The 17,004-nt window shown below is 38.2% G+C and overlaps 1 protein-coding gene across 1 annotated transcript in view; it reads left to right on the forward strand.

Moving 5' to 3' along the window:
• ROBO1 (roundabout guidance receptor 1) overlaps positions 1-17,004 on the forward strand; it is a 703,140-nt gene that overhangs the window by 629,350 nt on the left and 56,786 nt on the right. The window contains 3 exon segments of the mRNA XM_050332388.1: positions 11,600-11,724; positions 13,791-13,962; positions 16,559-16,764. Coding sequence (XP_050188345.1) covers positions 11,600-11,724; positions 13,791-13,962; positions 16,559-16,764 — 503 coding nt within the window.

Genomic DNA, 17,004 nt, shown 5'->3' on the forward strand with positions numbered 1-17,004 from the left:
AGAAATGGCTTCTTCAGGTTAAACTGCTAAATATCAAACATGCTCACAGTGTTTTCTTCAGGAGGTACCTGCATGCTCCTCTTGTCCCTGTGACCACACATCAATTCCCAAACTTTGGGGTGATGTGTTCTTCCCATTTCTGTACAGAGTAGGATGGCAGGACTGAGAAGGAGAAAAACAAAGCTGAAAGGTCGCTTGTCTTGTTCTTATAAATGCTCTGTGCTCTCTGAACCCAGCATTGAAGGGGATTCTGTTCTCTTCATCTTTCAGTGGCCTGTGAGAGCCCACTTAGGACTTGCACCTCCACAACTTAGACAGCATCTGTTCCTTCTGACACAGTTAAGGAAGCTCATTGATACTTAGGTCTCAGTACAGAAGAAGAATTCACCTGAGAGTTCTGCTTTGGTCCAGCAAGGTCTGATGGCCTTTTCTGTACTTCTTCCTTCAGAGTTCCTTGGTGCTCAGAACTTTCCAGATGTTTTCCTCAAAGACTATAACTAAACACTAAACTGCAGAACATCTTTGCTAGTCTGCCGTGCACAAATTCTAATAAGTTGTGGGTTTTTGCTACCTGAAATAAAAATTTGTTGATTTGTCACAGTTACCTTCCTGTTAACATTATGGAAAAGTAAGTTCAGGTATTAGTGTAGGCTTAGATTGTCTATGTGGGGGGTATGGCATCCCTGTGAGAAGAAATCCAGATTTCTTTTGAAACAGTATCTCTTTCAGTCTCCAGTATTCCTCCCTGAGTATTGCATGCCCAAAATAACATTTTTTAATGATCACAACTTACTGCACTGTAGAGATTTATTGTCCTTCCATTTTTAGTGTGTGCTTGGTTTCCATTGATCATGAGGCTTTGGCCACTTTTCACAAATAGCTTTAACTTGTTAGAAGAAGGTTGCTATGGATTTCAAGTTCTTCTTTCCAAGAAGTAATCTGTGCTATCATAAACAGCTGGGAAAAAAATCCCACTCCATTTCCTTTTCAGCTATACTATCTCTAACTGGAAGTCAAAAAATTTAGTAGGAAGCTCCTAAGGTTTCTTCAAATAGTATCCAGCTCTCATAATCTTTTTGTACTTCTGCACAGCTTATTTGAAATTCAGCTTTTTCACTCTTTTAAAAGGCTTTAGTATAAATATTTGTAGCCACGACTACTTAAATTACTGCAGTGCTTAAAATTACTTCAGTAAAACACAGGGGAAGACAACTCTTTTCTGAAAAGAGAATCCTGGGAAACAACTTCACAGTTTTCTGCACTGCTCTAGTTTTTAAATAGATGGAATTAGACTTGTCATAAGTATGCTTTTTAAATTATGTTTGGTTTATAGCATGGTTTAGGAGATCCAGAGCCAAAAAGGGGGCAGGGAGACTAGGAGGGGAACTTTATGGAAGATCTTAAATCCCTCTCTCCCTCTCTCTGTCTTCAGCCTTCCATATTTCAGATATCTCTTGTCACCCGAAGGCAATGACTACAGGATTTATACCCATTTTAAGCTGCATCCTACATGTATTAACCTGAGAAGTGCTACCTTTTAAAATCACATTGCAAAGTCTATTTCCACATTTTTATCATAGAAATCTTCATTGACTCCTGCAGGAGGTGAGGTTATAAACTATCTTATTTTGTAGCTACCCTCAGCAAAATCAGTTGCAAATCAAAAATACCTCGTGTGAGCACATTTCACACACTGTTCTCTTCCCACAAATTTTTGCAGTAGGTTCCTCCCACACGTGCATAGGCAAACACTCTTACACACTTGTGTAGCCCTTTTCATCTTGACTTTTTAAATGTTCTAAAGGGAAGATTCATTATCCTGCTGTGAATCAGACTTTAATATGATATAGTTTCACAGCTGATACACAGCTGAGACAGAGCCAGATTTTGCCATCAGAGTTGAGGAGGGAAACACCTCTCAGCTCAAACTAAATCTCAAAATGGCCAGAAATCCAAAAGGAGTTGATGCTGTTTGATTGCTCTTGAAACAAGAATAGCACCCAAGCAGGACATTTTGTTAATGCACAAATCTTGTGCTGTTCAGCAGCAGAGGGTGGAGTTTAAGCCACCAAAGAGAGAAAAGAAGCTTAGTAACATTTTAATGCCAGTAACGAAACCAACGAGCTGTAGGAACAATTTGCTTGCTCCAGCTGCAGAGCTGGGAACAGAAGCCTTTCCACTTGCTGCAGGAGGGAGAATCCTTGATTTTGAATCCATGGCACTTTAGGCTCATCTCTAAAATTACTTGTGGAGTTGATGCTGCTGAGCTGCCGTGCTGTGTGTGTTATGAGGTCCACGTTTAGGTAGATGTTCTAAAGCCATCTCCTCGCCTGTATCTCTCCCTGGCATGTGCAGCAGCTCCAGATGTGCTTGTGTTTTCAAGGTTTTATTTGTACTGCCAGCACCAAGGAGCGATACTTGCCTTTTTTTGCCTGTCATACTGCTTTCTTCTAGAGCTCATGAGCCCTCCTGAGCACACACAGGCGCCTGCCCTTTTTCTCTGGGTTTCAAGTCAAGAGGCATAAGCTAAATCCAGCCAGCCAGGCGTGTGCCATGTGCTGAGAATGAGTCATGGTCAGAGTCAGCGTCATGGGGATGTGACTACCAGGTTTCCAGACTGCAGCTGTCTTGTTCCTGCTGATTGCAGTGCAGATGGATAAGTGCACAGGGAGAAGTGCAGCTGGCGGCCTGCTGGTCCCCAAGAGTGGCACTGTTTGTGCAGGGCGTAGTCCCCAGCCAGCCTGTTTCTGAGTTACTGCCCAGCACATGTGCCGTGGTTTAACCCCAGCCAGACACCGAGTACCACACAGCCCCTCACTCGCTCCCTCCACACCTTCCTCCCAAGTGCTACATGCAGAAGAATCAGGAAAAAAATGCCCACTTACCTCAAAAAAACCACCCAAAACTACCCCACCACACAAAAAAACCCACCAAAATTTGTGGAATGAGATAAGAACACTTTAACAATTCAAACAAAGTAAAATATATTTGTACTAATAATACTAATGATAATAATAATAATAACAACTTTTATGAAAGAGAGAGAGAGAAATAATAAGTGATGCACAATAGAATTGCTCACTGACTGATGGCCAACCTGTCAGCAGTCAGCAGTTCCCAGCCAACTCCTTCCAGTTTGTATATTAGGTGAGATGTTCTGTAGTATGGAATATCCCTTCGGCCAGTACAGGTTATGTCCCCTCCCAGATTCTCACGAACCTCCTTACTGGCAGAGCATGAGACACTAAGAAGTCCTTGACTTAGGGTAAGCCCTGCTTAGCAACAGCCAAAACATCAGTGTGTTATCAACATTATTCTCATACTGAATCCAAAACTCAACATTGCAGCATCTACTAAGAAGAAAATTAACTCTGTCACAGCCGAAACCTGGACAGCCTGACAGGTTTTTGGTATTCAGACAGAAGAGGGAGTGTGAATCAATTGTAAACAAAAGTTAATAAACATAAATTTTAAAAGAAACTCATTGGGAAGTATGTCGAGGAAAACAGCATTTCACTGATACTGAGATTTTTGCCTTGTTAACTTTTTTGTACATGAACCTGAAACATTATAATGTAGGTTTTCTAAAGGTGATCTTACTATCAAAGCTATTTTTCCAAATAATAAGTCAACTGCTTTCTGCCTTAATTTCATTCTCTTACAGTACCATTATAGAAAACAATTAACCTCTTTCTTTTCCAATCACTTAGATTTTTATCTTCTCAGGTTTGGTAAATTTGAAGTTATTGTAGTCCCTTGTTCCTTTAAACCTAAGAAGTGCTTATCTGACACATCAACGGCAATCTACAACAGAATTTTTCCAGTCCTCATAAATATAAGAAACCACAATCGCTCCCTTGGTGGGGGTTTGGAATTACAAGTCATCACTTTTGATTGGAAACATCAAAAATCTCGTGTAAACATTTTGCCTCAGCCGCATGGCTGTGACATGTTTGGCGCCAGACTGTGAGACCTTTGCTCAGAAGTTTGTGCTGCACTGTGTCACACCTGGGGCTCTGGGGCCGTGTACTGGGGAAAGCATTCACGGTGAGTAAGGGGTGTCCCAGCCTGGTCCTACATCAGTGTGAGTATTATCAGAAAATCTGGGAAAATCTGAATTATTTGTATAGGCATTTAGACCTCGAGAAGTGACAGCTGAAAATAGAGTGAGCAGTGAGGATGAAAAGTGATATACCCCAATTCTTTTGTAATGTACCTGGCGTTATTTTCCTGTATTTTTCACTGGCTGAAGCCAGGAGGCAGCTGAATGGCAGCATTTGTATTTTTCCAGAATAAGAGATTCAGGCCTTTGTTTATTTCTCTGTAGAAAGTGATACTTCCCACAAATGACTGCAGAGAGATGTGCCTATCGAGGACAGTGAGTGTTTCAGATTGCTTTGATAAGAACAAATAGCCTACAAATCACTAGATAGGAAATGGAACATGGCACATTGTCTTAAACTACCTCCCTTAATAATAGTTTTGCAAAACAGCAACATAAATACCTGGTAGTCATGTTGCTAAGAGGCATTCAGTGGTCCTCATTCTGATTCTTTAAGGTAAAAAGTAGCTAATTGGATTTCAGAATTTGACAGGATTAACAGTTAAACATATTTCTGAACGGAAGATTTTGGCAACTTTTTGCTCATTTTTTGTTTGGGATGAGGGAGAGACTTGGAAAGTGAAATTGTTCAGAATTTTTTTTTTTTTTTGAGGCACGAGCAATCTGAAGCTTGACCAGTTTGCTAAACATACTGAGACTCTCACATTTCCTCTGCATGTAACTCTAGTACCCAAATTTTCTGTACCCACTCATTTCAGACAGAGATTATAAACAGTGGGTTTCTCACCCATTCATTTCATACCAAGATGATAAACAGCTGAGCTTCAGCTCCTTTGTAGAACTGCAGTGCTCCATGACAGATAATGCAGCTATCTGTGTACTGTCCCTGTTGTTAGCTCTGGAGTTTCTCCTCTCTCACTGTCCAGTCTGTATCTACCCAATCCCATCAGAAATTCCTGCTCTCTGCTCTGATGTCTCTTCCAGCACACACACTCACACTTGTGTCCCTTCTACTACCAGTTTGTTTCTGCAGGCACATTCAACCTCTGATAGTTTTCACTTGAACTGGGATTAACGGAGCAAAAATTAATTGAAAGGAATCTAAATTTAATTGTGACTCCTAGGTTAGTCAGAATGGCCAAAGATTTGCACAGAGGCTAAAGGTTGTATATGAACTTGATTGTTATATGTTATTATTGGCCTGAAGATTGGGATTGTTTCATTTCTCTGGTGTAAAGTTGTATTTTCTTGCTTCCTTTATAATTGCCTCTATGAGTGTCAAGCAGCCCTTGAAGACATGAAGATTTTTATTTTAAAAATCGAAAATGAAGCACACTGAGCTTAAATTGCAAGTATTCAATTTGTGTCAGTTAAATAACAAGATATCTTCTGAGCACCTGGAAGGTATTCCTAAATAGTCAGACCAATAATTAATGAGTATTTAATATGCAGAACAAAACGCTGCTCGGTAATTAAGTACCACCTTGGATTTCAAGATCTCCAAGCACCTTATTAGTCTAAATGGATGAAAATTTCTATAATTCTGCTCTCTTTGCGATAAATAATTATTACCACAGCTTTCAAGAGTGGGATACTTGAAATTTTTAACTTACCCAGTATCAGACTGAGAAACAGACACGACACTAAATATGACAAAACCGATGAGTTACAGGCAAACACTAGATCAGCATTTACAAACCTAAGCAGTGCGGGGTGGGAGGACAAGAGACAATTGATTTTGAGTTGAAACAAGGGAGATCAAGGCTGGATGTGATGAGAAATTTCCTCACTTGGGTGGACAGCCAAGTGGTGGAGCTGGTTGCCAGAGAGTCTGTGCATTCTTATTCCTTGAAGTTTTTCAAGACCTGACTGGATCAAGCCTTGGCTGACCTTGTAGCTGACCCTGTTTGAGCAGGAGGTTGGACTGGAGACCTCTGAGGTTGCTTCCCACCTGATTCTCGTATGAACCTACAGTGCTATATCTGTCAGATACTGTAGCTGCTCCATTAACATCTGGCAACTATACTGGCCTGTAGTTTAAGTCCTAAAACTGCAAATTCCTACTCCTGTGAGTGCATTTAATGATACCAATAGTCCCAGTGAGGTTGATAGGATTGCTGGTAAGAGTAAGGCATTAAAAGATCACGTCACTAGTCTGGAAACCACTTTTCTTTTGGTTTTTGTTCAGTGACTGGACACATCTTCCCTGAAAAGACCACATGTCAGGGAAGTTATATGAAAGGCAAAAATATTATTCCTTTGGTAGTTGTGGTTTTACATGCTAACTTCCTGTCTTTACAAACAGGTTATTCCTCCTAATTGCCATGTGAAAAGCCATGCTTAACACAGGGAAAATTAATTTACTTTATAATTGAAAGTGCTGTCAAATAAAATATGCCATAATAGAGGAAAACCTCTTTACTTCTCTGTTTTAGTAACCTTAGATATCAATAGACTGCAAATCAAGCTAAGAATGTGGTCTTTGTTGTAGATGTTGCTATTATTGTTGTTCTTTTAAACCACATGATATCCCTGTGACAGAATTGTTTAAATTTTTCTATGAAACTTCACCCTTTGCCCTTTCCACGGATTTGCAACCAATGTGATGCCCTGTTTCTACAGGGATTTATTTTCATGTATCAGTGTCCCCTCTGTTTTTACAGGTGGGCAAAAAAATATATTCGTTTGACAGGGTTACTTTTGACCTACAGTAAGAAATGCCTAGTGAAAAGAGAAGTGGAAATTCAGCACTTAGAAGTTAATTTAATTTGTGGAAATGTAATTGAGCAACCAAGACAGATTTCTGTCAGTTAGAGGTTTTCAAGTGAGTTTTCAGTAGAGGACTTGAGCAGCTCTGCGCTGCTACCAAGAAGGCTGAACTTTCCTCTTCTTGGCACTCCACAACTAATGGAAAATGCATAATTTAGAGTTACTTCCTCTGTGCAAGAGTTGCATCCCATTAAGTCGCTTATCAGGTTGTTTCATGTAGACTATGAGTTGTGCTTTATGGAGAAGCATTTATAATTCCAGAGCAGCTCAGACTGTAACTGCACGTTTAGTAAAGAGCTTTTCAGTTAAAAAGGAACTGTTACTGTGTAGTGTACTTACACATGAACAAGAGAGCTAGGAGCTGAATCTTGGGGAAGAGCATATTTCTCTCAGGAATTCACTTGTATCATTTCTTGGCCACTTCTCTTACGAATCACAGACTTGCAGATAATTTGAGCAGAGTAATGCACGCTGATGTTCCTTTTGAGAAATACTGAACCCACACACCTAGAGAAGCCTAGTGCACAGTCTGGAATAGCACCTTAAAACTGAAACTCAAATGCTTGAAAAATGGTAATTTCGACTTCCTCTGTTTGGGATTATTTCCTTTAAAAAAAAAAAAAAAGTCTCTAATATCATAAAACTCAAATCTCTTTGATCCGGTTTTGGCACATTGAGTTGCAGCTTCTTGGCTTCAACATGTTCCAAATTCCAATATTATATCAGATTCTGTTTCTGCTTCATTTTCATAATACACCTGGAGTCCTCTGTGTTCATTAGAACAGGAAGCCACTATTCCTCATGCCTAGTGAGTGTTGGCAAACTTGATATAACTGGTTTTCTCCGTGTGTTTATTAGGTGATGCTGCATTGAGGGTGCTTAGTTACTTGATATAAAGATGTACCTTTACCCCTGCTGAACAATGTAAAATGAAAATGACAATTGTTTTACTCTCAACATAAAGAGGGAAGACCGAAGTGAAGAAGGTCTCACTATTTTTAACGTGCATTTAAAAAATTATATGGTTTTGGACTTCTGCTGTAATTACCTTACACCAAGTACCCTTTTCTGAGTAACTTTTTTGGTCAGTATCTGTGTATGTTTTCAAAGTGCATTATTTTTAGGGTTTTATTTTCAAGCTGTTCTTTCAATCAGTGATATGTGGTTGGAATGCTTTCTAAGATACCTTTCTTTTTACAAGCAAAGTTAACCTGCCAGGATCTGTGCCATTTCGAAGTTTAAAAAAAATTTCAGCTATAGTTGAAGAATAATTTAATGTTTGATAATTTATCACTGACCATTTCCATTGAAATATCTAATATTTTACAATAAATGTCTGGTTTTGAATATTTTAATGAAACTGAGGTTTGGAGGGCAAAGAAAAGAGTTAAGAATCTTTTCCAATTAATTTTAATTGTGGTTTACTTTTAATTTACATTTAATAGTGAGCATTATGACCTTGACACAGCAATCCTGTTCTAAAGAGATTTGTGTGTGGGCTGAATGCCTTAGCATATTATTAATTTTTTAATAAACTTTCTTTTATAATTGCTAGTAGCTTCAGAAAAAAATATTCAATTTGTAAATGTTTGGATGCTTTAGAAAAGGTGTAAATTGTCACTGTTCCATTTCAGCAAGATTTCAGAGCGATATTTACTAGAGATTTTAAGTTAATTTTACCATGGAAAGCTCTTGATGCAGAGGAATAATGATAATGTAAAAAAAAAAAATTACTCCAGGTTAAACAACAATTTATTAGAAAGGCTTGGAGCAGAACCCAGACTGCCTGATCATGATTTCAGTCTGTTACCCTTTTTCCTCTACCACCTGCTTTCAGTATTTGAAAGACTGCTGCTTAAAAAGAAATTAAAATATGTGTTTAACATTTTAAATATATTTTTCATATATCAGAATATATATATATGTGTGTTTTCTAAGGTCCTTACCAAGGATCTTTTTTTTTCTTTTCTTTTTTTTCTTCTTTTTCAGTTTTGCTTTATTCTTTGCTTTGTTTCATGTCTGTTCAATTTTATTTATTCCATGTTTTCTTTTTGTTTTGTTTTTGTTTTTAGTTGTGTCTGGTAAGTTGAAATTTTATTGGCCATCTCCTAGTCATCGTATCACTGTGACGGGAACTTCTCCTCCCCTTCCCATCCATCCCCTTCCATGTCCTTCAACCAGTCAGCTCCCATCTTTTACTTGTTACTGACAAGACACATCGAACAGAATAAATTCTGCATGAAGTATGGGTAACTTAATGGCAAAGAGAAAGGTAATGGGTTGCAAACTGTCTGTCTGTTTTTATGTGATGTAACGAGTCAAATCCTAACGTCTTCTTTCTTCGGTGACTGCGTTAGTTGAACTTGAAAGTGTGCTATAAAAAATTATGTTCGGTTTAAAGGTCTCAAGGATAAAAGTTGTTCTTTCTTTACGTGGGTTATTATTTTGCCATCTTTTACAGTCTTATCATTGCATGCCACATGTGTGTGACCCAAGGTGTGAAATCAAACTGGCATTAAAAAAAGAGACAGTGAAAATGCTTCCACTGCAGTTAATGTTGAATGGAATTTAATAACAGTTTCACTTAACCCTGTTTCCATTCTTCTGACATTGAAGATAATAAGACTTTTATTATTTACCTTAATGGCAATAGATTTAGAATAGTACACATATGGGTAGTATGCATATATATTTACAATAATATCCATACAAATTCATACATAGAATAATATCTAGAGAAACATGTGCCTATTTACATTTTATAAATTCCACCATGATTGCCTGTAAGACTAAATTCCCCCTTATTTTTTTGTGTTCAATAGTCCCTGAACAGTCATCTACAATCACAACCATTCAGCTGTTTCTCCAATGGCCAGAAAATATATCTCTTTATAACTGTGACCATCCTCAAGTTCAACAAGATGTGAAACCTTATAAACCCTCTGCACTACCACAGGACTTAGGAACCTCAGTCCCATTTTATATGATACTGTGTCACAGTCTAGTACAGAACCAACCAAGCCCTAAATGTAACTAGATGCTAAATTTATTCTCATTATTAGAATCTGAGAGAATAACAAAGGTGCTTCATCCTCATCTCCATTTTCCCCAGCATACCTTACAACCCTGTGGCAAACCCCCAACCAGTTCACCTTCTGTTCTAAATGAAACCTGCTGTCATGTCAAAGTCTTCCCACATCTTCTTCCAGGGTACTGGCTGAACATTTCAGAGCTAAATGTTTTGAAGTCTGCTAATTACTGCAGGTCAATCACTTTGCATAGTTTCTTATCTAAGGAAATGCTAGGGAAGGTAGCATTTGCATCCAAATGTACATAATAGCATGTTATGCTTTAAAAATTCCTCTGAAAGGTGGAGGGTGATAGGAGGAGTATGTTCTGATGTGAACTCACAGGGGAGCAGGAACACAAGGCACGGGGAACAGACAACTGCAAAGCTTGGCCCACAGGAACACTGAAAGTGATTTTTTTTTTAGGAAGGACTTGAGTGTTATTGAATTTATTCTAGCTAAAACCACAATAGCTTGGCATTTATAAAACACATTATTATAAAGCATGTCTTTGAATTATATATATTACACTGTTTCTAATGAAAAATCTTGTAAATAAGTAAATCTTTGGATAAAAAAAAAAACAAAACAAACACCAAAAAACATTTGAGTTATTGAAGTCAGATACAAAACATCCCCTTTATTCTCAGTCCAAAGAAGAGGGAGACCATAATTAGTTTTGGACAGATGATCAGAAGAAATTGGAAATGAATAAGTAAATGGACTTTCATTTAATGCACATTTTTTAAGACATAAGATTTAACAGCCCATAAAACACACTAGATTTTTTTTCTGTGCTAGCACCACCAAGATATCTAACGCTGTCATCTATGCTGATTTTTTTTTTTTTTTTTAACTGACATGATTTTCTGACATTCTATTTACTACTGGATGAAGGGGTTGTTGAAGACTGTACAAGTCAAACAGTTTGGACAATGCTGGCAGTATTTATAATGTTAGGCTGAGCAGATGTTTCAAATTTGCCTTCATTTGCATATATATTTTGTTTGAACATGCTCTTGCCTATGTAAATGAGGAAGACATTTAGCTCTGCTGTTCCTTTAAATTTATTCCTCTTCAGTGTTTGAACTGAAGATTTTAAGTGGTTATAATTTGTCAAATGGTATTTCTTGGGCTTTTAAGTTTTTTTGAGTCCACGACTACATCAAAAGTCTCTTATATAAGCAATTAAGGGCTTTTTCTCTCCTCACTTTTCCTAAATCAAAGATGATGAGTTTTGTACATGTAAACCTGACTCTGTAGTTACTCTACAGTGTTTCCTGCAGTACTTAACAAAGTGTGTCCTGTGGGCCAGTTGTCCCTCAGAGGTTTCTCCATTCTGACTTGCAGCCCTCTTCCTCCTTTAAAAACCAAATGGTAACAGATTTGTTTGTGTTGGTGACTGTTGCTCTGCAAGTTGTCTCATCAAGTTGGTGGGACTTATTTCCTTGAACACACGGTCAGGAGTAAAGTCACATGATGCACAGTTTTAACTGGGAGTTCCAGACACTAAAAAAATTATCTGAGCGATGCCAAGGCCGTTAGAGACTGATGTGTCTTTGTGCTGCCTCTCCTTATTAAAGAAACTTAAACTGCTTCTAGTTTACACCACTTAAAGTCAGTAGGCAAATTATTCTTTTGAATCAGTTGATAGCAGTGTGATTTATTTTTCTTTTTTTTCCTGGTGTTTTCCTTTCAGAGCCTCCACAGTTTGTTGTAAAGCCTCGAGATCAGGTGGCTGCACTGGGGAGAACGGTGACTTTCCAGTGTGAAGCAACTGGAAACCCTCAGCCAGCCATCTTTTGGCGGAGGGAGGGAAGTCAGGTAAAGCAGCCTTTCTCTCCCTTCTTCCTGAGATGATTTCACATGAGAGAAAAGTATTTTCATTATTCTTTTAAAGATGTGGAAAACAGGTTTAGAGCATGGGGTTGCTGGATATTTATTCTTTACTTCGAAGTCACGTGCTTGCTGGGTGATGTCAGCCTTGCTAGGAGGGATGTCTGTGTTTTGCTGTCTCCCATTTTCTTCATGAGTGTAAAAAGATAAATCTGTAACTAGAAACATTCCATGTTTACTGCTATGACAATCTACTTCATCTAACAGGGAGAACTTTTCAGAGATGGAGATGGACATGACTTACGCTAAACTTTGTTCGAACTCCCCCCAAATACTCCCAGATTTTCGGAAAGTTTGTCTCTGGGTTTATGCTGCTGGTGTTAGTTTGCCATGTGTTTTTGAGTGTCTGGCAAACTAACCCATTTGCTGTATTGATCTGCATCACTGCATGGGTAGGACTCTACGTATGGGCTGAGGAAATCTACTTTCCCACTCCATCAGTTGATTGACGGACCATACCTGAATAGGTCACTTTTTCTCCCAGGTTCCGTATTTGAATGGGAGGGAAAATTATTTCCAACCTCTTTGTAAAGGATCTTGAAAGCCAGTGGGTGAAACACAATATAGCACAGCAAGAGAATCACAGTTTTCTTTCAGAGTCATCTTTTGCAGGAGGGATGTGACACAAAGTATTCTTTATTGGAAGGAAAGAAGGAATATGGGATTCTGGTTTTCCTGTGAATGAAGGAATGAATGGTGCAATAGCATATGACAGGGTTCTTTGTGTTACAAAACAATAGGTCAGAGAAATTGAGAACACTTAGAGACTGGCTTCTTTACTCCATTTGCAACATTTCTGTCTGAATACCTAAGTACAGCTAGACTGCAAACATGATAATCTTCAGTGGTATAAGTATACCAGAATATTATGCTTGTATTTTTGTATTTCCTGGATTTTGTTTATTTATTTACTTATTTTATCAAGTGTTGTCTAGAACATCATTTTTTTTGGCTCATTTTTGGCTCTGCTGAGTGGTGACCACTTGTGATGATTGAAGGAACTGAAAGAGAAGGTCAATGGCTGGGGTTTGCTAATACTGAAGTAGAGGATGTTGTGTCCCATTCCTTTGGATGATTGTTGGAAATGCAAACTGTAATTAAGCAAGAAAGAGAAATAAAAAATAGCCTCTGTAACCTTAAAGTATTCCCATTCACAAAGTTTTGAGCCAGCAGTAGAAATTTGGATTCAGTATTTGGTGTAAAGAACATGTATTATTTTGATTGCCGTTTTGGTTTTTGACCGCTGTTGGTAAATACTGTGTACTTCATACCAATACTGTCTAAATAGGCAGGGGATTTCTGTGTCATAAGACTTTTCACAAAACACAAAAACTATGATTAGCAAGAGCTAAAGAGCATCAGTTAAGCATGCATGGTGCTTGTAATACCAAGATTATGGGTTCAATCCCCGTACAGACCATTCACTTAAGAGTTGGACTTGATGATTTTGTAGGTCCTTTCCAACTCCAAAAATTCTATGAACTAAGCTCAGTATCTCTTTTTTTAAAAAAAACCAAACAAACTTCTCCATTCTTAGGAAGGCAGATGTTAAAATACAGATAAGTAAACCAACATCTGCATTTAAATGAAAGAAATCGGATGCCCTGGAGCAAGTTCTAAAAAAGAACATTAAAGCAAATGACTGAGGTTCACCACAGCTGCTTGCACCATTGTGGTATCTGTACATATCACATCTTCACCAGCGTCTGTTAAACTTTGTGCAACGTCTGACATTAACCATAGAGGATGTTAAAACATTCCCCCAAATCTTACACAGTTATATGTGCATATCTGCACCTATTTTATCACAAAAGATCCTGTAGAAGCTGTTCACGTTGTGGTACAGTCGTGCTTAAGACAGGAAGAGAAGAACGTTTTCTGTGTAATGTAAAAAGATTAATTTGTTTAGATGTATTTAAGTTAAGATTACTGCTGTTTGAACTCGTTTAACCCTTTCTTCCCCCCCCCCATCTTCTTTCCTGTGCATCCTGTAGAATCTCCTTTTCTCATACCAGCCCCCTCAGTCATCCAGCCGATTTTCAGTCTCCCAGACAGGAGACCTCACGATCACCAACGTCCAGAGATCCGATGTTGGGTACTACATCTGCCAGACTTTAAATGTCGCAGGAAGTATCATAACAAAAGCCTACTTGGAAGTTACAGACGGTAATCATGGATTCAGTTTATCGTTTCCAAGTTTTTTTGTTTTTTATTTGAAGGCAGCAGTGGAGCGATGTGACACTGCTTTGAAATCTCCTTTGCATAAATGTGGATTGCATGTGTCTTTGAACATAAAAATCCTGTTTTGGCCGTCTCTGTCAGGGGTTTAAAATTCTGGATATTGTGTTACACTCTATTTCCATTTTGTGTTTGGTAAGTATATTCAGTTTATGGATTTTTGTCAAATCTGTTAATGTTAATCAGACTCTTTTTTACCTTCCCCCACTACACTGAGTTTGCTTTCAGATTACTTGCTGACTCGCTCTTTATCTCTGTTATTGTGTGTCCATTTGCTTAGCATCTCCCCTGGTTTTCCCCCTGTTTTTTAATATTCCATTATAGCAATGAAAAAACCTCAACCTATATGGAGATCAGCAGGATAACATACAAATTAAAATGATCATTTTTAGAAGTAGTTGGGAGAAAAATTAGGATGAAAAAGCTACAGGGAGCATGACTACAAGCAGTAATATAGGGTAATGTGAGGCCAGTCTCTAATTATCAGAAATACTTCATATTTTTAACAGCAAAGATACTCAGGGAAAATATTAATCTTAGCACTTATGGAGAAAGAGGATAAGTGCAGAGATTTTAGGAGGAGGGAAGCTGTTGTCTGAGAATAGTTTCTATAAAATAGGCCTTTGCACTATAGAAAACATAGAAATAATGCAATACCAGAAACATGCAGTGAACCTGGAGAATAAAATTTTTGTTTACACCCTGTGGACTGAGATTGGAGGAATAGGACTACATCCTTTGTGGTTTCTCACAATGATAAGCCACATTTTTTTATCCTTCTTTATCCAATTTTTTCACTGGGGAGAAGGCTGTGGCAAGGTGAGAGGTAAATTTAAAATAGAAATTTAAGAAAATTGAGTAGTTTTTCTACTAGTGACCTATGTCATCTGAACTTGGGAAAAAAAAACAGTTTAAATATATTTTCTTTACTCTATACTCTGGATTATATGTCTGGATATATGGATATCTGATATATATGATAGGTAAATATATGATGTATATAGCTAGATATGATTTTAAGGTATAGGGATATCTGATATATATGATATATGGATATCTGACGGGTAGTTATTTTCTATAATGTCTTGGGACAGTAATTTTTGTGGTACTTTCATGAAAGGGAAGGCAGGATCTGCTGAATGATACTCAGGTATTCTCAGAGATAATAGAAGTTTCCATCAACTTCAGTGGCACTTAAATTAACTGTGAATTTCAGTGGCATTAGATTTCTCCTGTGGAGCATAGATGGGTCAGGCTCTTACCATTGGCAACTGCAGAGCTGTTTACAAACCTGTCAAAGTCAAATACAGATTTTAAGTGGGCTTATTTTTGACTGTCTCTGCAGAGAAAGATACTAGTGGCCTCACAGTGCAATGCAACAGGTTGGGACAAGAACTAAAGGATAAATTAAGCAGTTGAAAACAGAGTGTCATTTGAACATGCAAATGAAATTATTAGAGTTGGGATTTAGCCAAAAAAAGCAGTACTAACACCCTGTCTGTTGTTATGAAAAGTAATTTAGAAATATCTGATGTTCACGAATTATCAGAACTTCAGGTTTGTGCTTCAGCTACCAAACCAGTTTTCAAGTTACGTGAGCCCCGTGACACTGCTGTACAGATTTATGTCATTTAAAGTTATGGCTATTTTCGGATCATCAGTCCATGTCATCTTGGATGGTGCAGGTACAGCAGATCACTGAAGCATAACAAGATAACTTCTACCTCTTTTTTTTGATTATCTGTTGGATAATGGGAAAAAAAAACCTTGTGTAGACAATCACTCTTTTCTGTGAATACTGAGACTGCTTTATACCTTCCTCTGTACAGTTATTAAATAACCCATGAAAGATGCATTAAAATTGATGTAAACACACCGTGGGATTTTCTTTGTGGCTTTGAAGTCATATTGACAGATTAAGTCATCACAGAACTAAAAGTCAGAAACTACTGGAAAAATATTTCTGAGTGGAAATTTCTTTAGTATGGTAGTTCTATCCATCAGCTTTGTGTTTACTTTACCCTACTGCTGGGCACCTCCCAATTAGGAAATGGCACCGAGACGAGTTGACGGAACGTGATGAATGTTTTTTTTACACAGTACGTACTTGTCAGGTTATCCCCTGACAGCCCACGTCCTTTTTCTCTGTCTTCAAATGCTGGAAGGATGAGTTCTGGTTATGCAGGCCTGCCACATGGTAAAAGATGAAAGAGTTTGGGAAGTCCTTTCTTTTTCCATTATCGCTTTATAAAGACGTTGGAATTAGAGAGTGCCTAGCGGATACCGCTGTGAAACGTGCAATTCTCTTCACGTTCTGAAAATACTGCGTGGGGAATCGTCTTAAACTTCCGTAGTTCTGCATCATTATAATGCACCCTGCCCTGAATAATGCATGCCTCCAACTTTAATTACTTGTTTAATTATCTTTAGTTTGTTTCAAAGCCTCCAGCAACTGCTGTTGCTTAGATGATTAGAAAATTGCTTCCAGTTGCAGAAATCTCTTTCCTGTTGTTTCTCCTGGCAGTGATTGCAGACCGGCCTCCCCCTGTCATTCGACAGGGTCCTGTGAATCAGACCGTAGCTGTAGATGGTACTTTGGTGCTGAACTGTGTGGCCACTGGCACTTTAATGCCCACTATCCTCTGGAAAAAGGATGGAATCCTCGTTTCCACCCAGGACTCCCGCATCAAGCAGTTGGAGACGGGAGCACTGCAGATCCGATATGCCAAGGTAGCTTGAGCTGACCAGTGGGTTTCCTTGCTGTTCATTTCACTTTGGTTGTTTTTCACCCCCAGGCTTTTTAGATGTGGTAAATCCTACATTTAGAATTAGTGAAACATTACATAAATGTATGGAAATATTTGATACTTTATGTTTTCAGATAGTTCATTCTTTACGCTTAACGCCTGCCTAGGGCACGTTATTTCAGATTTAATAAGGAAAAATGCTTTTTAAAAGGTATTAAGTAAG

The sequence above is a fragment of the Myiozetetes cayanensis genome, unplaced genomic scaffold (assembly GCF_022539395.1).
Source record: "Myiozetetes cayanensis isolate MyiCay16 unplaced genomic scaffold, myiCay2020 scf5-8, whole genome shotgun sequence".
In the NCBI taxonomy this organism is placed as follows: Eukaryota; Metazoa; Chordata; class Aves; order Passeriformes; family Tyrannidae; genus Myiozetetes; species Myiozetetes cayanensis.